Source organism: Bactrocera dorsalis, chromosome 5 (genome assembly GCF_023373825.1).
Source record: "Bactrocera dorsalis isolate Fly_Bdor chromosome 5, ASM2337382v1, whole genome shotgun sequence".
NCBI classification, from domain to species: domain Eukaryota; kingdom Metazoa; phylum Arthropoda; class Insecta; order Diptera; family Tephritidae; genus Bactrocera; species Bactrocera dorsalis.
Window position 1 is genome coordinate 43,390,983 of NC_064307.1, and position 23,334 is coordinate 43,414,316.

Here is a 23,334-nt window from a genome sequence, read left to right on the forward strand (position 1 = left end):
ATTATTGCATAAAGCGGCCATATAAACTGACTAATCAAAATCAAGCGCTTTAATGAAAAATTTTTGTATTTCCCAAGGGCCTTTACGAAATTTTTTATATACATACATATTAATGCCTAAGGCAACGTTAAAACCTGTGATTAGATTGTTCAGATCGAAACACTATAGCTGTCATTCAAATTTATCGATCAAAGCATAGATTAAGATCTTTGATAGATTTTGATATGCTATATAAAATGTACTTGTGAAGGTTATTATATCTTCGGTGCAACTGAAGTTAACGTTAACTCAGCCGTAGCGAACTAATTTTTTTGTGTGTTTTATATTTTTTTTTTAATTTTTAAAAAATTTTTTATTTCTTTTTAATATTTTTTAAATATTTTTTATTGCTTTTTAATTTTTATTTTGTTTTATTTATTTTTGTATTATTTTTTTAAATTTTTTTTTTTTATATTTTTTTTGTTTTTTTTTTTAATTTTTTTTAATTTTTTTTTTATTTTTCTTTTTATTTTTATATATATTTTTTAATATTTTTTTTTTTATTTTTTTTAAATTTTTTTTATATTTTTTTTTTTTATTTTTTTTTTATTTTATTTTATTTTTTTTTTATTTTTTTTAATACTTTTTTATATTTTTTTTAATACTTTTTATATTTTTTTTTATTTCTTTATATTTTTGTTTTTATCCCGTTTTCATCACAATCGGGTCTAATAACCCTAACGGACCCGGATTTTTATACGCCTAAGGACTGTCAACTCGTCAACTATCTGTCCAGGGACTGTGAAGTTGGCAGCATTCCTCGTGTTCTTTTGGCCTTCAACAACAACTTAAATATACATCTTACAGGAAAAATCTCTATAGTGAAAACAGCAAAAGTATTCGTTCGATAATATCGATTATATAAAAAATGAATTCATTATATTTCAATTTGACAACATTCAATAACATTAATTAATTTATGTGTTTCAGCGCCACCAACTAGATCATATCACTGCAGTCTTCTACCAACCAAAGACACTCGTGCTGATACAACTGAAAGTCCTCGGCACGTCGGCTATAAACATATTGCTCTGCATTGCTCCACATGCTCTGATTGCCACCACACAAGTACTGACGCATGCTGGGGTCCACTAATGCAACGTTGTTGCCCACGAACACCGCTTGCCACACACTCGGCGTTGCCGAGCCATAAATGTTTTTTATGAATGCCGGCGGCACGGTACTGTTGCCATTAAAGCCACTATTCTCTAATTTTATATAATTTTGCCAAAAAATGCTCTGGAAAATGTACCTGTTGCCCAAGAGGCGCTCAAATCGAAAGGCTGAACGGTATTTGTACCCATTTTGAAAAGTGCACATCAAAGAGGTTTGCGAACACTCGCTCAGGTAACCGAAACTACCGGTCACATTGTGAATGCACACGGCGCTGGAATTATGCAGCACCTCCATAGATGTCGGCAGGAAAGCGCCAATACGTTCCCAGTACTTTGGCGCCAAGCTATTCAGATCACAACTGCCCACAAGTTGTTGTATGTTGTTGTATAGCAGCTCATGCAAATCGTTGTTGCGCTGCAAGAACATCAAGTGGGCTATCAAGCGTTGATTGGCATTCAAACCCAAACAGTTGAGCGCTTTAACGGTGTCCACTTTGCTCTCCAACTGCTCGACAGCGTCGAAGGTCACATTCAAAATTTCTTCAAAAATATGTTCACCCATTTTAGTTGCGTCCAATTGTGTGAGTATGCGTCGCGCAACCTCATAATTTGACGTATTCATACAAATTGCGTTTATGTTATTGTAATTAGCGGGATGCAGTGTCACCTCAAGCAGTTGCGCACTACGCTCCACGAGTTGTGCGCGCACTTCGGTCTCGAGCGCAATTAACGGTCCTGTGCGGGTGCCTAAATCGCGCGTTACATTCTTGAGTATCGAATAGAAATCGATTACGTAAGCGGGATCATATTGTAGCTTATCCGTTATTAGCTTGCGCCACAAAACTTTATAGCCTATGTAATGTACAGTGGCGTTTTGTGTGTTATTGACGACCTCTTTAATGAGATAAGTTGCGCTCCACCAGTCGTAATCTTGCACAGCTGTCGTTAAAACATCTTCCAATTCGTCTATGCAATCGTGTGTTTTGACGGTAATTGGCTCACCAATATTTTTATCCTTCACCGCCGCATCCTTGGCGAGCAAGTCGTTGAAGAGCCTAACATGCACTTCCAAGAGCGTCGAATTATTGACGGTTTCACGTTTGTTAGCCTCCAAGACATTTTGGTTTCGTGCCAACACCGCGTTCAGAAACAAGAATTTGAGTAATAAAATGTACTGAAGCGCCATTATTATTTTTTTTTAATCCCGCAATTGCTACTTGCTCGACCGGAAGTAGAATACTTGCAAAATTTTGGTTGTGGGTCGGCCTTAAATACTTTGGGACATCGCTAATAATTGGCGCTCTTATCTTGCAAAACTATCTAGTGTATATAGTGCAAAATTATATACCAGTATATATTTTTTATATATAAAGGGTGATCCATTTTGAGGTATTTTTTTTTAAGAAAAAAAAACAGAAATGTTTATTATAATTCGAAAAAACATTCATTATAATTTTTTGAAGATTATATATTTCAGATGTTGGCCACGGCTACGTCTCAGATGGTCCATCCGTTGAGTCCAATTTTCAATGATTCGTTCCAGCAATTCGACTGTTAGCATTTTGAAGAAATATGGACCGATGATTGCACCGACCCACAAACCACTAAATTCTTGTTTTTTCTACATGAAATGGCAGCTTTGAATCTCTTCAGGTTGCGCATTGTCCCAAATGCGGCAAATTTGAGAAAAGAGCTCATAGAGCGAAGTGATGTCGATTGGGGAGGTTGAGTTACTTCAGTTCTTGCACAAGCTGTATTTGTACCTGTACGCTTTCAATTTAAGATCTCGACGTAAAATGCGCCAAGTCGTTCAGTAGGGCGATTATGTTGACCACAAGTTGACCGAAGTCCGCAAAACACATTTTTAACAGAATTTTCGTAATAAAGTTGAATGATTTGTAAACGTTGTTCAGGATGAAATGCCAAACAAAACTGAACAAAAATAACATGAGCTTGACACGACTCAGGCGTGATCTGTCAAAAAATGCGATTGAAAAAATTACTACTTGCATCACCCGTTATAAACTCTTTATATGTTCTATATAAATACATATAGTAGTCTATGGGTACGATATTCGAGTTTCGTTGTAATTTTCTAAAGTTTGAGCAAATATTTATTCTTCATCTGCATTGTTGCTAATTAAATTTGTAGTTAAGGCTAGACAGTTCAGTAAGGTACGAGACACCGGAAGTCATAGACTATATTACATGTAACACTTATATTTGCGTATGGATCTAAGAACATGAGCCCAACGCAAATACCAAAGCAAATACCAATATTTATGGTAAAAGTTCACGTTGAAATGATCGTGGAGGAGATATTTGGAGTTCCGAAAAGAAAATTCCTTTCCATGCTTCGAAATTCCTAGGTTTGCCTAGAAGCCCGACGTTTAGACTCAGTTGAAAATAAGGCATTGACCAAAACTTCAATGAGAATTCTGAAATTCCATGCCTATAACTTCCAGCTTGAGGTTTCACCACTTCAGTGTGCCATTCTACGCCTTCTAATGGCGGAGTATGCTTTGACTGCAACGATACTACATTTCCTGCGTTCCATATTCAAGAAGGTATATTTCTTATAAATTTTCCTTTATTTAAACAATGATTTTTTGTTTTTGATTTCGCTTCCAATATTGCATACGTTTTATTAAGATTTTGTTTACCAAAAAGAATATAATATACTTACATATATCGATATCTACAAAAGTAAGAAGTACTGCCTTACCGCACAAACCTTCAAACAACCTTGTTTTTCGACGTGTTTTTTTTTACGAAGTTATGTAATAGACCAGCTTTATCAACTCTTTTCATAGGTATCATTACCAATCTATATTGATTAAAGTCGGTTTAGGAGATATCTGCATTAAACCTATTAGGGGGCAGGGCCAGCCCCACTTTTTAAAAAAATTTAGCTCACAAGTTCAGTGGTTAGTTATGGTTATAGGCTTTCGTTTAATGGGGTTTTGTGGACGTGGCAGTGGTCTGATAACGCTTATCTACGAACACTTTCTCCGCTTTATACCGAAAAGCACAGAAATACGTATAGCAAGTTTCATTACATCTCAATTTACAAAGACGGGCGGACGGGCGAACAGACAGTCACCCGGATTTCAACTCGTCACGTCATCTTGATCATATATGTATATAACCCCTATATCTATCTCGATTCGTTTTCGTTGATGCAAACAACCGTTAGGTGAACAAACCTATTATACTCCGTATCAACATGTTGCAAGAGTTTAATAAATGGCATACACCTGAAAGATTTTTGAAAAATTTTGGCAATGGACAACAATAACATTCACCATATTTATGAGCAGCAGTTTGACATACTTGAAAAGTATTGGATATGAGGTATTTTTATACATTAGATATCACTTTTTATAGAATTGTTATGCAGAGGTGATCAATCTAGGTTCCCTACTTTTTTAAAGAAAAAAACACAGAAATTTCATATTTAATGGGGAATGTTTATTATCTTTCGAAACATTCTTTGGCGTTTAGTTCTTGAAGATTAAATCTTAAAAATGTTGGGCACGGCTACGTCTCAGATGATCTATCCGTTGAGTCCAATTTTCGGTTTGTTCCAAGGCTTGTAGATTTAAGACTTTACATATCCCCACAGGAAAAAAATCTAACGGTGTGATATCACACGATCTTGGTAGCCAATCGACCGGCCTAAAACGTGAAATTATCTGCTCTCCATTGATTGATGCGATATGTGGGACGTGACGTCGTCTTGGTGAAACCAAATGTCGCCGAAATGGGCCTCATCGCGGAACAAAATATGGCTCGAAAACGTCGGATATTCTTGGAACTTTTCTAGAGCCCATAGAGCGAAGCAATGTCGCTTGGGAAGGTTGAACGTCTTCAGTTCAAGCTGTATTTTGTACGCTTCCAACTTAAGATCTCGGCGTAAAATGCGCCAAGTCGTTCTATACGTCAGTCCCAGTGATTGCGAATCGACTCTCCACGGTCTTCGTGTACACTCTCTGCTAGGGCTGCTATATATTATTCACTGTGTGCTAAACCTGGTCCATTCGGTCAAGTAATATCCAATAGTAAATGCTGGGTCTCAAGATGGGTGATGGCGTTGTGAGTAGTGCGCTCAGTAGGCCGATTATGTTGATCATGAGTTGAGCGAAGCGCGCAAAACATATTCTGTACAGAATGTGAATTTTCGTAATAAAGTTAAACTATTTGTAAACGTTGCTCAGGCGTAAGTCTTTCTATGAAAAAATGTCAAAAAATACTGAACAAAAGTAACATGCCAGCTTGGCACGATTCACGTATGATCCGTCAAAAAAGGCTATTGAATTGGTCATCCGTTAGTTGCTTCCTCGTACTTATTTGTACCGTTATGCCAAAGAATTGTAGGAATCGCACATTTAACCGTTTACTAAAAAGTGGAATTCACGCTTTACGGCTTTGCTTTGATGAACAAATAATAATTAATGCTGGTGATTTAAATTACAATACGTTTTCAAATGTGTGTATATTTCTCTCAAACATAAATAATCGACATTTAAGTGGCTTATATGAAATATTTAAACTTTTACAAGCAATACATGTAAATGTAATGTACTTTATACTAAACACGTTTCATAGAATTCTTAGATTTTTTTTTTGTTTTCTTGCGGAAATTACGCTTTTTACTAAGTGGATAGCCAAAGTGCGAAACAAGTGTACAATACGACAACGTATTTATGTATGTATTTTCAACTAAATTAGAAATTTTTTAGACATTTTTGTTTTTGCATACTTTTAATAATAGAATAATAGAAAACTTGCTGACTTAAAAGGGTTTATTAATTAGAAAATATATATATATATGTAGTATGTAAGTGGTATGTATGTATATATATATAAAATAACAACGTTAATATTTTTTCATAAAAGTTAAAGTTATAAAATAAATAAATTTTCTCTTCTTCCACCGGCAAAACTGGTTAACTCGGCCATATCATCAAATACAAATACAAACATACACACACACACAAGTATGTTTGCACGGAGTTTCCATTTACTATTGTATATTGCATATTAATGCCGGTTGGAGCTGCGCATGCGCACATAAATCTGTATGTATGCAATTGCTACCAATTTATAATTATTCATAATTTTTCTTTCGCTCGTTACTGTTGTCTGTATATATGCATAGATGGGTGTGTGTGTGTGTGTAGTTAATGTAACGCTCGTTCGTTTCATGCATTTTGCATATAATTTACAATTGTTTTACTTTTGTGAAATTATTCGTTTAATTCCATGGCGCCTGATTGGAGCGACGTTTATCCTTTTCTTTTTCCTTGTCGCCACCTTTGCGGCCGAATATGCGGAACATACCGCTGCGTCGTTCCTCTTTGCTTTTGCTGCCCTTAACGCCGGATACGGAGGAGATTGATTGCGCTTCGCTCTCGCTGGAACTTTCCGCCGAAACACGCGAGAAGCTTATGGAGTCCGGTTGCAATGAAACTGGCCGATTACCTTCGAAGCGTGATGTGCCCCAACCTGAGAAAATAAACAAAAAGAAAAAAAACACAAATACAACATTAGTACATTGAAAGTGTGGTAGTTGTATAAAAAGAAAAGCAGAAAGTTCAAGCAAAATCCATGCATTAATATAAAGAAAGCGTAGAAACGATAAGAGAAGCGCACACAGCTTACTAAAGACTCTAGCAAACGATTTTAAAAGTGTTTAAATCAAGAGCTAAGCTTTACCAAAACCATAGTTACTCTGCAGACTAGTGCGCAAATAAGAACGGCTGAGTTTAACCGACTTAAACGCTGGTCCTGAAGTAAAAGACATGCAAGAAATAATATACACACATACATAAATACAAAGAGTACATATAGTATGTACATGATTTGCTTAAAAATTAAATAAATTCACTTTGCATACATACATACACATGCGTATTATACATACATTGGAAAAACGTATAATTTAGGAAAATATGTATTAGAATTCTGCAGGAGGTAGATACTTCTTCAAAAGTGCCTGTGACTTTGTTTATTTTTATTAAATAATCTGAAGCAGGCTATAAATATGGTACTTTTTATTTCGCAAGATAATATTTATATCGTGTAGACAGTAAGCCGTAGACATCTACTATATAATTTCAAAATTTTATGTTGAACAGAACTCGTTGTTTTGTTTTGACTGTAACGCTCCACGGATTTTAGACAAATTATTAAATTTTTGTTGTTGTAAGGGAAATCAAAGAGCGATTACTCAGTTATGTAATGAGTCAAAATAGTCTCGCGACGAGTTTTGTTTAGCCACGCCCAAGTGCTCCGAAAACGGCTACCTCACATAGATAACATGATAAACTACCAGCTTTTGGAATTTCATAAATAAAAAAAGGCATTAAAGAACGGAAATAGAAATCAGTTATAAGCTCCTTAACTTCTTAAGACTTCTCGAGATCGATTTCCAGAGATTTCAGCGACTCAACGTAAGCTTTCACTGAATCAGGAAAATATTTTTAACTTGCTAAAAGATGTTTATTTTAGATACGATATATACGATATTCGCCAATGCTATATTATTATTTTTTTGGAACTTAGAACTTGAATACCCATATATTTTTTGGCAAAATTCGGGCATATTACTTTTGCGTCGACTTAACTGTCATAACTAGACTAGGGTTTGAGCTGTCCTCACGACCGAGGTTTCACTTGGTCAACGTCCGGTGTGTTTAACGTGGGTACCTTCTGACGACAGCCTTACCCCACGGCGCTCTACAGCACAGTGGATCAAATCAATTCGTTGTTTAGCGCTTTGAAATTGGCAGTGTGGAATAGACGCACGAACCATCTTGGTAGGGTTCGAAGCCCATCGAAAACTTCTGCCATAATTTGGGTTCGGCACTCGGTTGCAATCCAAATCCAAATCCACATTCAACTGACAAGTGTCAGTTCTTCCCGCGTTTGGATATTTAGTCCGCATGAGCAAGTTGGAGCGAAGTTCAAGGGTTATTGCTTCCCGTGGTACCAGAATTAAGTCTCCGGCCAGCCGAGTAGTTGAGATACCAGTCTTGAGCAGGCTAAAACTCCTATGTTAAGTATGGATCTAAAATTTTCCAAGCACTTCAATCAGTTGCTATTCAATAATGTAAACTTTTCAAGCTTTTTTTCAATTTCCACTATTTTACTTACAATTTATTAATTTAATTGTCATAAATTATTTGTAAGTTAATAAGTAAGCTATCATGCTAGAATATAGAATACTACTATGGGCAAAAAATATTAAGACTTTTTAATTTAAATTTCGCTAGAAAACCAATTCGTCGAAATATTTTTTTCTAGAGTGGCATGACTGTCAGTGACATATGTACATATGTGCGTAAAGTATTAGGGTCAAGTGGGATTACTTTGAGGGGGACAACGTAGATTTTCAAGAATAAACTAAGAATTTTAAAATCATGAACAAAGTCTTACTATTTTTTGCTCATAGTAGGAAAAAAATCAAGTAAGAGCAAGAAAGCACCTACATATCTCCTTCAACAAATTTGTGCCTACACCTCGAACACCATTCAAACCAAATACATGAGTGCCTATGCAACATAAATTAATGAAAAAAAACTAAAATTAAAAATCATTCTTATAAAACACGAACGAAAGCAAATAGGAATACGAATTTGAGATGCGGTTAAGTTGTGTTAGCGGTCAAAGAGAGTGTATGTATATGAGTGCTAGTGTGTAAATAATGGATGAGAGTGAGTAACTGCTAACCGGTTCCATCGTTATTGTTCAAGCCCATGTAACTCGGGTTATTTATGGAGTTGTTATCGGTTGTGAAATGCCACACAGTGCGACTAGACGTCGTTGTAGTAGTAGTTGTTGTTGTTGTTGTCGATAATACATTCGAACCCGTATGGTTCGTATGCAACATATGTTTACCGTTGTTGTTGTTATTATTGTTGACACTCGCGTTGGTGTTGCTGCTGCTGCCGCCACTTGAATTCGAGCTGGTCGAAATTGTTGTGTGCACTGTGCGCTTGGCTGCGGTGACCGTTGGCGAGCTACCAATACCGCTAGACTCGACCTCAATGAATTTGCGTGAGGCATCTGTGCGGCCGCCGGCCACGGGCGTGCGCGACATGAGCTGCTGTTGACTGCGCATATAATTGCTCGGTGAATGGTGCAGCTCCGACTGTTGTTGGTGATGGTGGTGTTGATGATGCTGTTGCTGTTGTTGTGGTTGCTGCATAGCGGCTGCATTCAAGGCGTTTATGCGTTGTTGTATTTGCGGATGGTGAGCATGGGCGCTTCCTACAGGTGGCATGGTTGTAGGCAAAGGTGGAGGATTTTCTAATATTCGTATTTATTGTTGTTGTTGTTGTTTTTTGGTTTTGGGGTGAATCGTTTAAGAATGAACGCATGAATGAATTGATTTACATATATTGTACATAAATTAATTATAGGATAATTTTTCTCATATATAAACGGTACTATTCATAATACTGGAGACAAGGGACAATTAAGTTTTCATTAAAAAACATAATGTATATATTAAAAAAAATTGGATGAGGACATGTACGGGTTGTGGAAATAATTTATAATAGTTTACGCTTAGGTACCTGATTGTCTAGCCTCACTGTTGCGCTTGAGCACAACGCTGTCGTCATTTGAGCCGTTTTGTATGCCCGTAAAGCCTGCGGGTAGCGTGGCGGATTGCAAACGTGAAGAGCTGCTGCCGAGGCTGGATTCGCTTAAATCTATTAAAGAAGAAAATAGACACCATTACATACCACATTCTGTTAAAAATTACAACAACAACTCACCGTTACTGGAGTTGTTGCGATTTCGCAGCACCACCAGATTCTCGGTGCTCTGACGGTTCGGTACTGGTGGTGGCGCACCGCGTGGTGGTATTGGTGGCTTCTGCTCGAAACCGAATGGTGCCGTTGGTGAGGATGGTGACGTCTGCGGGGCATATGATCAAAGTTAAAATTTAAAATTTCATCCCGTGTATTTCTGGTACATACCCTTTGCTGTAGTTGCTGTTGCAGCTGCTGTTGTTGCATTTGTTTTTGCAGGAAATTCATTTGCGGCGTCGCCGAACTGGTGGACACACCGCTATTAATCGAATCATTGCGCGAGATGGCACGTCGTTGGGAGTCGGGCGATGAAGTGCGCGAACTGACCGGCGACTCGATCTGAGCGCTAGCGATTTTGATGTCTGGGAAACTGTTAGACTGTTGCTGTGGAAATGAAAGTATAAAAAATAGCAAATTATTGTTAATAAATATCGCTGTAAAAAGGTGCTTGCACATACCTTCATGGATTCGTCGTAACTCAGCAGTTGTAGATTTGGTGGCAGACTAGCATGGAAGGATATCTTACGCACCCAGTCGTTCATGATTTCCAATGATGGCGCCTCGAAGAGGAATTCAGAACCATCGGGCAGTTTTAGCCTGAACACATACTTCTTCTTCGTGTAGTCTTCGGCACGTTCACACTTGGCGCCGAGTATGTTGACGGGCGCATTAGCGGTCTTCTGTTGCAGAAAGTCGTTTTCATCTTTGAAGAAGCACAGCAGTTGGCCACACAGCACTGTATGGAATTGTTTCCACGAGCGTACGGGCGCCTTCTTACCACCGGATTGTAGGCCATGCTTGCGTTCCAGCATGCCTTGTATTTCGACTGGTGGTAGATCGAAACCTTCGCCCTTCTGATTCTTGCGGAACGATTGTGCACGTCGACGTGTGGTGAACGATGGTGTACGCTTCGGTGGCTTCTGTTGCACTTTCATGCTTTCGGCGCGTTTAACATTTGTGTCGGAGCCGCGACGTAAGCGATCGCCGAACATGCTGCTGGAGCTGCTCTTCTGCAGTGAGTACTGATCCTCGTCGAAGGGTGAACGCAAAGGTGTTGTAACAGCAACGGCTGGTGATTGCGGCGCATTGTTAGTGTTCACGGTGACCATGGGCGATGAGAAGATGGGTGTCTTCTCTTGTGCCGCGGCATTTTGACGATTCTCCAATTGCTTTTCGGCGCGTCGGCGCTCATCGTTTAGTCGTTGCAATTCCTTTTGTTTCAACATCTCTAGACGTTCCTTCTCTAAGCGTTCTTTCTCTTTCTGTTTGGCTAGTTTCTCGCTTTCGACTTGTTTGCGGAAACGTTGCTCTAGCAATGTAATACGCTTGATGGCTTGGAATTTCTCTTCCTGTGCGGCTACCGTCTTCTCGAAGTCCTGATGACGACGCAACAAATCTTCAACCTGCGGTATGGAGTCGCCCAGTTTGGCATCCTTCAGCAATGGTTCGCGACTGATTATCCAGTTCTCGAGTATCTCAGCGTCTTTGAGGAAGATCTGTGTGTCCAAATTGAGTTCGTAAATTTCCTTGCGTTGCTGCAGCGTATTCTTCAGAAGTTCATGGCGCTGTTGCAGCACTTGTATCTTCTCCTCGATCTCATGCGCAAGGAAATGTTTCTCATTAATTAATTTCTGTCCGTTAGCTGTGAAGTTGGCGAAAGTCTCATCGCGTGCATGTATCTCGGCATGATGCTCTTTCACGCTGGCCAACAACGACTCGGCGCCCGCCACTGTCGTCGCCAAATCTGGCGCTGTGATCTTCGCCAACATTTCATTGATCCAGGCAATCAAATCGCGATACTCATCAAAGTATGACTGCAAGTGTTCGGCTTGTTGTAATTTTTCTTTGCGTGCATTTGTCTTCTCCTTTAGATCGGACCAAGCTTCGACAGTCTCGTCGCGCTTGACTTCGATATGTTCCTTGGCGTCGGGATAGATTTCGCCCAACTTCGTTGCTTCGATTAGCACGGCATCGACCTGTTCCTTAATGGCGATAAGTTCTCCTTCGAAAACAGAGTGTTTGCGACTCAAAGCTTGTATGCTCTCCAAATCTTGGCCGTAATCTTCGGAGATAAGTGAAGCCTCTTTCTCGTTAATAAGTGAAATCGTTTCATCGGCAACCCGATCGTAGACATGCACTTGCTTCGCACCGGCCAGCGCATCTTGACGTGCATTGACTAGATCCTTCAATTCTTCCCACAGTTGTTTGGTCTCATCTCGCTTGGTTTTGATCGAAGCACGGTATGGATTATTTTCTTTAATAAGTTCATCGGCGTGATCAAGACATGCTTGTACACGTGCACCGTTTGCATTCAAATTGGACACGAAGGACTCAAAGACCAGTATCAACTGTTCCACGTGCTCCACATCCTCGCCATAATCCTCAGAAGCCGTAACTGCCATTTGATCGGCAATCCATTCGTGCAAATCTTCAGCCTCGCGTATGTACTCGAACAACTTCTTGCTTTCGCTTAAACGGACTTCACGATCTTTAGCCAGACGCAGTAATTCCTCGTATTGTTTATTCACTGTGTCATTCTTTGTGGTTATATTGGCGCTATCGAAGTGATTACGTTCGACTAAACCATGCGCCAGCTTGCTGACCTTCTCAATCGAAGCCTTAAATGCGATCAGCTCGCGTTGCAGAACTTCGAGCTTCTTCTGATGTGACTGCACGGAAGTTTCATCGCGTCCGTAATCGCTAGAAGCAAGTATGGGGCGCTTTTCACGAATCCAAGCTTCCGCCTCGTTTGCTTCGACATAAAACATTTGACTTTCCACGGCGTCTAATAGACGCAAACGGCGTATACTGGCCATGTCTCGTAGATTGACGAGTTTCTTCTGCAACAAGTCGCATTTGTACTGCACCTGCTCGCTAGCGAAATGATCATCGCGTATCATTTGCTGACCCCGTTGTAGTAACGCCTTAATTAGTGGTTCTTGTGAAAGTATTTCTGCCTCAAGTCCTTGATGCTTCTTCTGTAGCACTTGCACCGCTATCAGACTGCTACCCAAATCTTGTGAATTGGCGATAGCCTCCTTCTCAGTAAGCCATTGCAGTTCGTCTTCAGCATCACGCAAGAATTGTTGCAGACTCAAGGAATCTTCGAGATTTTCACGACGTATGGCTATGGGTTCGTGTAATGTACGATAACGTTTGATGGCTGTCATTGCGCGATCATGTATTTCGTCCTTAAGGAAGTGATCGGCTTGGAAGAATTTCTCATCGGTTTCTTTGATTTGATCGGCCAACTCGTTGTGGTGTGTGACATCGGCTTCGAGACGTTCGTGTTTCTTAATCAAATGATTAACAGTGGCCAAATCCTTGCCGTAATCTTCACTCGACAAATGTGACTCAACTTCGTCCATCCAGTTATTGAATTCGTCGAGACTGCGATTGAAGGCTTGCGCCTCGTAGGCTTGATTAAGTTTCTCTCTCTTCTCCTTGGATGCGGCCTTCAATTTATTCCAATCACTTTCCAGCATTTTGAGTTGTTGGGCGATTTCCTCCTTGGCAAAATGTTCATCTCGGATGAGACGCTCACCCTCGTTAATTACCTCCTGTACACGTGATGTATTCGTTAACAGCTCACTATCGAATGTGGTGTGCTTTTGTATTTTACTCTGCAAGTTGTTCGGCTCGCGATAGTTCTCGTCCAAAGCCACTTGCATCTTTTGCACCAACCAACGATCGATTTCGTAGAGACTGCGTAGGAATTCGTGTAATTGTAGCGACTGCAACAACTTCTGTTTACGTTCCAGTGACAAGGCATTAAGCTTCTCCTTACGACGCAAGATATAGTTCAACTTTTCTCTAATCACATCACCGTCTTTCGGATCACCCTCCAAAATGCTTTGTGCAAAGTTTTGCAATTCCGATACGTTATCTGAGTCCAATAGCTTTTCAAATGCATCATGCTTCTTGATCAGACGCTCTACTGCGGGATATGAATCACCCAAATCGTCATTGTTGAGGAAGGCTTCTTTGTTGGCCAACCAGATCTCGACTTGCTCCACCTGTGCTTTGAACAAGTGCAGTTGATGTGCCTCCGTTAAATCTCTGGCGCGTTCATTCCATGCTTCGTGCAATGTCTTATGTAGCTCCTCCAGAGTCGTTAAGTATTGCTTGACATTAGCAGGTTTCTCCATACCGCTGAGTGTTTCACCATGCGCCTTCAAATCTTTGAAGGCCTTGTCACGTCCATCGATCTCTACTTTGCGTTCTTGATGTAACTCCAGCTGTGTCTCACAATCACTTATAGTCATCGGCGCTTGAGCGGCGTTCATCTTTTTGATCATGTCGTTAACCCAAAGCTCCAACTCTTTTACGTCGGATACGAATTTGTGCACCAGATAGGCGTCATTGAGTATGGAGCGTCGTTTGACAGATAAATCTTCAAGGTTTTGCCAAGATGCGCGCAATTCATCGATTTTATGTTCAATAACCTTCGAGCGATCAGGATATCGTTTGAGCAGCGTCTTCGCAACAAGCTCGTGTTCACCTATCTTTTGTTTAACCGCCGACATGTCACGCTCTAATGCATCTTCTCGACGTATCAACGTCTCGACGGCTGCCAAATCGCGTCCAGTGTCATCAGAGCTCATGGCCAATGCTTTTTCGGCAATACGATCGGCTGTATCGTCGACATCGCGGTTGAAGACGTGAATTTCATTTGCTTCGCCAAGTAGCGCGCGGTAAGCGCTGAGTGCACCTTGTAGGTCACGCCACTTGCTATTGAAATCGCGACGACGTTTATCAATATTCTTCGTTTCGGCTGGTACTTCGCCTTGGTTGATAAGCTTATCAGCCAAGTTGTTGATGTGCTTGACACGTTGATCGTCGACGCGCATATCGGAATCAACATCGTCCAATTTGCGTGTGAGCGCATTACAGTGCTCCAAATCGCGACCAGTGTCACTGGCTTGTATCATCATTTCCTTATCACGTATCCAAGCAGAAATCTTGTCTAACTGATTGTTGAACTCGAGTATGTCCTGTGCTTCATCGAGACCGCGTCCGCGGTTGTCCAACTCTTCGAGTAGACTCTTCCAAGCGGCAACTACACGTTCCACGGCTAGTTTTATCTCCTTCGAAGATTCGTGTTGCTTCGTCAAGAGGATTAAACCAGTTTCTTGTATCTCTTGTATGCGTCCCTGGTTGGCCGCAACTTCGGCTTGGAATGCTTGGTGTTTTTGCAATTTCTTTATCTTCTCATCCAAGTTGGACACTTCTGCGTAACCGGCGCCATCCGCCTCCAGTTTCTTTTTCTTCTCGTTTATCCACGATTCAGCCTCGGCACAATCGCGCACGAACTGTGCATACAGAAGTGCATCTTCCAGTTTGTAACGACGCACTGCGCAGAGATCTTTCACCTTCTGTCTACGCGCCAACACACCTTGTAAGATGGTTTGGATGTTTGCGCTGTCGTAATGACGTTGCTCGATCAATTTACGTCCATGTTCCTGCAATAAGGCCACCTTATCCTCTTGGGTCTGTATAAGTCGCTCGAATTCGTCGTGTTTCTTTATCTGGTTCTGCACATCCTCGACGGTTTGACCGAAATCGGAACTACTGAGTGCGGCTTGTTGTGAACTCGAAAGATTGTCGATTTGTTTGGCATCGCGCAGGAAGCAGAACAAATCGATTTTCTGTTCCAACATAATCTTTTTCTTATTCCAAGCGGCATGCAATTTTTGACGTTCGTCCAACATGGCTGAACATTTCTCCTCAACTTCGGCGGCAGCATAATGCCCTGTCTGCACCATTGAATCGCTCAATTCATTCAAGTAACGGAATTTATCTTCACGCGCCTCAATTTCACCATAAATAGCATCATGTTGGATCTTCAATGCTGTGGCGCCAGCGGCGTCGCTGACATGCTCTTCAGCTTGTAGCGCCGCGCGCAAATTCGACGACCATGACATTATATCGCGCACATCGGTTAGGAAGGATTGCAAATCCGAGCTCGCGGCTAAACGATCGCTGCGCGCACCGGAACGTTCTTTCAAGTCATTCCAAGCCGCGACAACTTTATCCTGTTTCTGTGCAATAGCTGCCGCGTTCGAAGGATATTTCGCTTGTAGACGTACCGAGTCTTCAACTAATACCTGCAATTGTGCTTCCAATGCGACGAGGTCATTCTCGAAACCTTCATGTTTGCGCAGCAGCGCCAAAGCTGAGTTCAAATCTTTGCCAAGCTCTGAGGAGAGCGCAGCATTTTTGTCCTGTATGCGGAAGAGCGCTTCGGCAACATCACGATGGAAACGATGTATTTCACCGGCGGCGTGCAACTTTTGCTCGCGTTGATTTAATAATTGCAAAAGGTTCTCCCAGGAATCTCTGTAAAGGAGCAACAAAAAATGTTACAAATTTGAAAAATTATTCGTGTTTCAATTTTACTACTTTTACTCACCTCAATTGTTCCTGGCGTTTCTCCACATCGTTGGCGTAGGAGCTCTCGGTATCGATAAGTTTCTTCGCCAATACTTCGCATTGATTCACACGATCGGAACCCACTTCAACACGATGCTTTAAGTCATCAAACTTATTTTGCAGCAACTGCAGATGTTCGTAATCTTGTCCGTAGTCTTCGGATGATGCTGCTTGTTCTTGTTCCCTTATCCATTGCTCCACTTCATCCGATTCCAAGAAATATTCGTGCATGTACAGACTCTCCATCAGACGCATTTGCCGTTGTGAAGCCAATTTGTGTAGGGATTTCAACATTTTCTCGATTAGTTGTTGTTTCGCAGCAAGAATTTTACTGTCCGGATGTCCGGCGGCTACCATGGCGGCACAATTATGCCCCATTTCGGTAACAATGCCAGAGTACGTGTCCAGCTCCAGTTCGATTGTCTTGTGTTTGGTCAGCAATTTAGCTGCGGAATCGCGATCACGCCCATACTCGGTGGAGCGCAATGCATTGCTTCTCTCACCCAACCATGACTCAATCTCACCGGCGTCGGACAAGTACTGCTGCGCCTTCAATGACATCTCCAGCTTCTTACTGCGATCATTCGAATTGCTCTCCAAATCGGCCCAAGCATCTTCCAACTTGCCGCACAATGCGCTCACCTTCTCTTTTTCGGGATGTTTTTGTGCAATAAGCGCTTGTCCCGCTTGCAAAGCTTTGTTGATCATCGGCTGATGTCCCTTAATTTCGGCTTCGAGTTTTTTATGTTTCTTCGATAGCGTCTGTGCTTGATGCAGATTTTGTCCCAACTCCTTTGATTTAGCCGCTGGCATATGATCATTGATCCATTGGAATTCAGTATCCAATTCAAAGACGAACTTATGATAGTTTAAGCTCTCTTCGAGTTCTTCACGCCGCTTTTGTACTGGTCCGCGTAATAATTTGAAACGATTTTGTATATCCTTTGTTTCGTCCTTGATGTGCACGGCATTAAAGTGACCCTCATGCGCCATTTCATCGCCGGTACTGACAAGTTCGACGATCTTTTGCTCCCACACCGTTATCTCAGATTCGAGTAGCTGATGCTTGTTGATCAAATCCTTGCAGCTACGCAAATCGTTACCAACATCTTTACTCTTGAGGGCGGCATCCAATTCGTCGACCTTCTGTTTGGCATCATCGATGGCGCGATTGTGTTCGCGCTGTGACACTGCTTGCTCCAGCTTGCGTCCCTTATCTTCGGAGAGCAGCAGTAGATCTTTCCATTTCTGATTCAAGTCCACCATTCTATTTTCCACAGCAGGCGTACGATTATTTGCCGCAATCAAGGCCTGTCCAGCCTTATTCACATTACGCAATTGACCCTCGTTGGCGCGTAGCTCACGCTCGAAAGCTTTATGTTTCTGCAGTTTACGCGGTAAATTGCTAAGATCGCGATAACTCTCATCGCCGGCGATTTTGGTTTTATCACTCAGCCAAGCGGCGAGATCGTCAGCCTCTGCGGCGAATTTGTGGTAATCCTTCGAAGCTTGTAGCGAACGTTTGCGTTCGAAAGCGCGATCCTCGACCGCCTTCCTCTTGCCCAAAACTTGATTGCGTCTATCGTCAATGCTGTAAGAAAGAAATAATATTTCATTTCCATAATTGTTGTTGTTATTTCGTTAATTTACTATTTTTTATCATAGTGATCGTTGACAATTAGTTTATCGGCATTGTCGGAGAAACCTTTAAGAATTTTATCCTGTGCCATTAAGCTCTTCTCAAAGTCAAGATGTCGCTTCAGTATAGCTTCCACTTCATCGAGCGAATTCTGGAAACGAAAACCATTAATAAATGTACTGGAGTACTTTAAAAAATTATGTATTCTGTATCTCCAACTTACACCCAAATTGTTATATTCGAGGAAAGCTTCGTGACTCTTTGTGGTGGCATCGATCTTATCTGCTTCGCGATTGAATATTTGTAGTTCAACGCATTGCTGCAACCACTTCTGCTTCTCCACCCAACCGCGATGTATAGCGTCTTGTTCTGCCCTCAAACGCTCAATAATCTTAACGGTTTCTTCCATATGCGGTTTTCCATCGGATAGTTGTTTGCCTAAATTAATGACCTCGACAAATTCGTTGTCGTGTGCTTTAATATCATCGCCAAGATCGTTGTGCTTTTTCAAGAGATTGTTAGCTGTTTCAACATCACGCGCTGACTCGTCGGCGTTCAATTGATCCTTAACCGAATCGATCCAAGCAAGCAAGGTTTTGGCACTGGATGGAAAAAGGAAGAAAAATTCGGATCAGAAATCATAAAAATTAAAATATAATTAATATGCACAGAATAATCGAATCGAATCGAATTTTTAGGTCATAAACTGTTGAAGAAGAGAAAACAGTATTGTCGAGAATTCCGCAAAAATTTGGAGGTTATGCGCATAAGAAACAAATACATATTTCTTTTTGAGCTGGAAATGTCAAAGACTTCTATACCTGTTATTGAATATTTGCTGTCCGACAGCGCTCTCAATGCGCGCACGCAGTTCACTGCCTTTGCCATGAACCTGTTTCCACATATCCAACACCTCTTGTTGTCGTGCTGTCACATTATTTCGTTCGGCTGGGTAGGCATTCTTTACACTAAAATAAAAAAAACACAATTATAGAAGAAATTTTTACAATATTTCCTGCAAAGAACTTACGAATTGCCCAAATAGTTGACGCGGTTCACCTTCTCCTCGACGGGCGCCAATTCGCGCTCCAAATTCTGATGACGTCGCTGCAGTGCCTGTACCGTTTTGAGGTCAGGACTGATTACCGCCGTATCCAGCTGCAACATCTTTTCGTTCATCCAAATCTTAGCCTCATCACATGTGCGATTGAACAAGTCCACACTGGAGGCGCCTTCGAGACTCTTCTCACGTTGCGCCTTCGCGTTGTTAAGACGCTGCCAGATTTGATGTATCTGACGTTGACGTGCAATGATTTTGTCCAACTGTGAGTGACCTTGACGGCGGAAGTTGTCAACAGCGCCATCGATCTCTTCAATACGCTTCGAGGCCGCTGACAGATCAGTAAGGAATTTTTCGAATTTACGTTTTGCATTCTCCACACCTTCGCCATCATCGGAGTTGATGATGCGCTCCTTCTCTTTCATCCATTTCTCGAAATCATCACATTCACGATAGAAACCGAAGAGATGTATTGAGTCTTCGAGTAATGCATGCCGCTTCTGCGCTGTATCTTGTAGTTCGTCGTATGTGCTGTTAATGCGTTTTTGACGTTTCTCCACACTGTCGGCATTTTCATTAATACTGTTGGAGGAGATGCGTCGCTTCACGAGTGGTTTGGGCGGCACGGCAGCTGGTTTGATGCGTTTCACGGGCACCACTTGACGCACTAAGATCGTCTTCTTCACTTTTTGTAGTGTTTTGACTTTCTCTGCTTTCGGCACAATGCACGGTACGGCACGTGGTTCGATTTCACGCACATAGTTGGCCGGCACGAAACCTTCCAAACCGTTCTCTTTGCGCACGCACCACCAATCATCGTTCGTTTTCGACTTGAGCAACATCACCTCACCCTTGTCCATTTTCATACCTTGACCCTCGAAGGGGAACATTGAACGCACATGTGGCAGCATTTTCATTTCGGTAACTTTTTTGTGTTCCAACTTCTCCACCCATTCGTCTTCCCACACTTCTTTGGGCACGAGTCGTGTCTCGTTAACCCATTCCTCCTGCTCGATTTCGGGCATTTCAGGCTCGGCTGCTGAGAGCTATACATATAAGAATAGTTGTTGTTATTTTTGTAATCTCCAAATACTAAACTATTACTTACCTCAAGCGTGCAGATGCCAGCTTTGATAAGCTTCTCGGCCTGTTGGTTCAAGTTAAGTATATCGCCGGAGTAAGCATTCAATTCGCCTTGCAAATCACGGTGTCGCTGTAACAGCGCCTGTGCAGAAGGTTCGTCATTACCGTAGTCGTTTGACTTCACTAGCGCCATTTTCTCATTTAACCACGACTCAGCCTCGTTGGCGTCTGTGTAGAATTGGTATGCTTCAGCCGCATCTTCCAGCTGACGTCGCCGCAATTCCACTAACTCTTCCAAAGCCTTCCAGTGTTCGGCCAAGGACTCAATGCGACTCTTGATGTCGGACGAACGTGGATGTTTCTCGGCAATGAGCTTCTTGGCTGCGTCCAACATTTGTGTGGACTTCGGTTTGCGCACTTTGATTTCATCCTCAAGCGCTTTGTGTTTCTGCTGTAGCGAAAGTACGGCACGCAAATCCTTTGCTGTAATACCGGTCTTGCAGATGCGTTGCTTGTCTACCAACCAACCTTCTTCGTTGTCGTAATCTTCCATGAAATGATAAAAGTTTCTCGCCTCTTCCAGGTAAGCGCGACGCTTAGCGCACAACTTCAGCAAGCTGTAAGTGGACAATGTAAAGTCAGTTAAGGAATCATTAATATAATTTGGATACTCACATAGCATAGGCCTCCTCGAGCTCCGCAAGTCTCTGCACGAGTAACGCGGCATCCTTTTGTTCGGATGTCTTATACGGTTGTGCTTGACGATTGAAACGTTTCAGCGTTTCACCATAAGTGTTCACTTGCAGCTCTTGCAACGAATGCGCTTGCAATAACTCTTCTACGCCCAGCAAATGCGGACCGACATCTTCGGATGCGAATTGTGTTTGCAACTCTTTTATCGCTTCGGTCGTACTGGCGATTTCACGCAACAAATTCATCAGCGTACTCATTTGTGACAAGTTCAAACGTTGATTTTCAAGCAATTCCAATAGTTTGCGCCATTTATCCATAACCTCAGCCTCGCGTCGCTTCACACGCTCTTTGCCATGATAGTTTTCACGCTCCAACTCATTGGCCATGGCGGTCAGATCGTTAAAACGCTCGACACGCGCCAATATATCCGCCGAAATGGCTTCGTGTTTCTTCAGTGTCGCATCGACTTGTCGCAGGTAGCGCGGATCGGAGAGCACTTGTATCATCTCTTTGAGATAACCTTCGCGCAACACCGATTTCTTTTCAAATTTATAATTGAGTTGCTCGAGTTTCTCTTGACGCAACAGCTCCTCGCGTAGTGCCACCTCACGATTGTGTTCGGCATATTCGAGCTGTTGCCACGCCTTCTCGATATCGTTCACCAATTGACCTTCTTGTGGATTGTAGGGCGGTTGATTGAGAGCTTTCAGCAGTGTGTTGATGGTGAAGTAAAGCGCTTCGATTTCACTGCGTTCCTTATATCTAAAAGGTGTGCAAATTGAGAGAAATTGAAAAAATATATAATAACGAAATTTAAACTAGAGAGCTTGTTATAAATTTAGTTGAATGAAAAAATAAATATGAATTGAACATTTCCAATGCAATTTTGTTTGATATATTTTACCACTGCGCCGAAATGTAGGCAACATTTTTCATTCTTTGCGGCACAGGAACAAAGTTCAAAATGAGCTCAGTAATAATAAGGAAAAGAAACAAAATATGTAAAAAAAAAACTGCTCCTAACCCATTCATACTACCTTGTATTCACTTGAATTCGCTCAGCTAGGAATTTCCAATTTGGGGTTTTCGACTTGTGCCTGATTGATTTTCAGTAGAAATATGTCTTTACATTCACTAGTTTTTTCCTTTTGAATAACAAGTTTGTTGTAAGACTTGTTGAGGTTTTTGTATAGAGGTAAAAATGTGGTTGGAAGTTACTGTTTAACGGAACAGTTTTAAAATCCAAAAATTTCGCGATCGGAAATTAGTTATCATGCAACTATGCGGCTCTTGGCGATAAATCTAGCAGCAACTGACTATATAACCAGTCGAAATTACATACTGCGACCATTCTATTTGAGACCTTGTGCCAAAAGGGTCACTTTGATTCCTAAAATTTTAAAATTTTCTATGGAAGCGCAAAACAGTTTAAATATAATCTCAATATAACTGTTAAAGCGATAATGTTCTTTTTTTATATTTTGAACAGAGTGTATTTGGATTGCCATGAAGTTTGTAAGAACCAGAAGGAAACTTTGGAGGCTTTATAAAGTATAAATATAAATTATCAGCGTTATAAGCTGTGCCGATTTAGAGATATTCGCCTGCCTGCCCGTCTATATACAATATATACGAAAGCAATTCCCGGTCTTGATTATCACGGAAGAAGTACGGCTCAACGACGCCGCCAGCCCATAAACCGCACCAAACCGTAATTTTTTCGAGATACAATGGTGACTCATGGAGTACGAGAGGATTGCTGCCTGACTAATAACGCATATTTTGCTTATTGACAAAGCTACTCAGCCAGAAGTGAGCCTCATCACTGAAGATGATTTTTCGTTGAAAATCCGGATCATTTTCAAGTTGTTGCTCCACTCAATTCACGAAGGTACGACGATTCTGGTGATCAAGCGGCTTCAGTTCTTGCGTCAATGTGATTTTTAAAGGACGTAGGCTAAGATCTTTTCACTAAATTCGCCACAAAGACGTCACAGAGATGAACAAAGCTTGAGAACGACGTGTAGTCTCTCATTTGGGTATTCCTCTATTGATGCGCTAGCGGAAATATTCTTCACACTTTTTGGTATCACCGACACGGGAACATTTTGTACTGTGCTTGTGGATTCAAATTTTTTCCACTAGACGCTCAATTGTTGATCTGACAGGACGATAAATTGGTAGCACTTTTATAGTTGAGGATACTGACTCAGAATTTTGGTAGTAAATTTTAATAATTTCGACTTGTTATTGTATCGTATATCTTTCCACGATGAAATGGCAAAATTTACTGAAGAGAAATGACAAAAGAGTGGAAAAATATGACGTCCTTATCGGTCTACTTTTCTAGCGTCCCTTGCAATAGGGGAGGATATAGGAGTCTTAAGCTGACTCCGATTGACTCATTCTTGAAATATTATAGCATTATTTGTCATTGAGTACTAAGAGACA

The 23,334-nt window shown here is 41.3% G+C and overlaps 2 protein-coding genes across 5 annotated transcripts in view; both read right to left on the bottom strand.

Annotated features, from left to right (window-relative positions):
* Nucleotides 1-876: 876 nt before the first annotated feature.
* Nucleotides 877-3,810, bottom strand: LOC105229083 (uncharacterized). Its single transcript, XM_011209157.4, has one exon. It carries the CDS (start codon nucleotides 2,338-2,340, stop codon nucleotides 979-981), a length of 1,362 nt encoding a protein of 453 aa, XP_011207459.2. The 5' UTR covers nucleotides 2,341-3,810; the 3' UTR covers nucleotides 877-978.
* A 1,808-nt stretch (nucleotides 3,811-5,618) lies between these two features.
* Nucleotides 5,619-23,334, bottom strand: part of LOC105229098 (spectrin beta chain, non-erythrocytic 1) — a 41,845-nt gene continuing 24,129 nt past the window's right edge. The window contains exons 8-20 of one of the 4 annotated variants that reach the window (XM_049458711.1): nucleotides 20,866-21,645; nucleotides 20,216-20,807; nucleotides 19,078-20,153; nucleotides 18,869-19,015; nucleotides 18,271-18,649; nucleotides 18,059-18,198; nucleotides 16,389-17,999; nucleotides 10,435-16,315; nucleotides 10,145-10,360; nucleotides 9,941-10,082; nucleotides 9,737-9,874; nucleotides 6,873-6,944; nucleotides 5,619-6,662 (exon numbers count right to left, since the gene is read on the bottom strand). In XM_049458711.1, coding sequence (XP_049314668.1) covers nucleotides 6,412-6,662; nucleotides 6,873-6,944; nucleotides 9,737-9,874; nucleotides 9,941-10,082; nucleotides 10,145-10,360; nucleotides 10,435-16,315; nucleotides 16,389-17,999; nucleotides 18,059-18,198; nucleotides 18,271-18,649; nucleotides 18,869-19,015; nucleotides 19,078-20,153; nucleotides 20,216-20,807; nucleotides 20,866-21,645 — 11,425 coding nt within the window. In that variant the 3' untranslated portion in view covers nucleotides 5,619-6,411. Of the gene's footprint in view, nucleotides 6,663-6,872; nucleotides 6,945-9,056; nucleotides 9,468-9,736; nucleotides 9,875-9,940; nucleotides 10,083-10,144; nucleotides 10,361-10,434; nucleotides 16,316-16,388; nucleotides 18,000-18,058; nucleotides 18,199-18,270; nucleotides 18,650-18,868; nucleotides 19,016-19,077; nucleotides 20,154-20,215; nucleotides 20,808-20,865; nucleotides 21,646-23,334 lie in introns of all 4 variants that reach the window. The other 3 variants (XM_049458710.1, XM_049458709.1, XM_049458712.1) reach the window with 3 other exon arrangements.

Bases quoted from the DNA above. Each gene is read 5' to 3' on its own strand.
- LOC105229083 (XM_011209157.4), bottom strand. From the start codon at position 2,340: ATGGCGCTTCAGTACATTTTATTACTCAAATTCTTGTTTCTGAACGCG.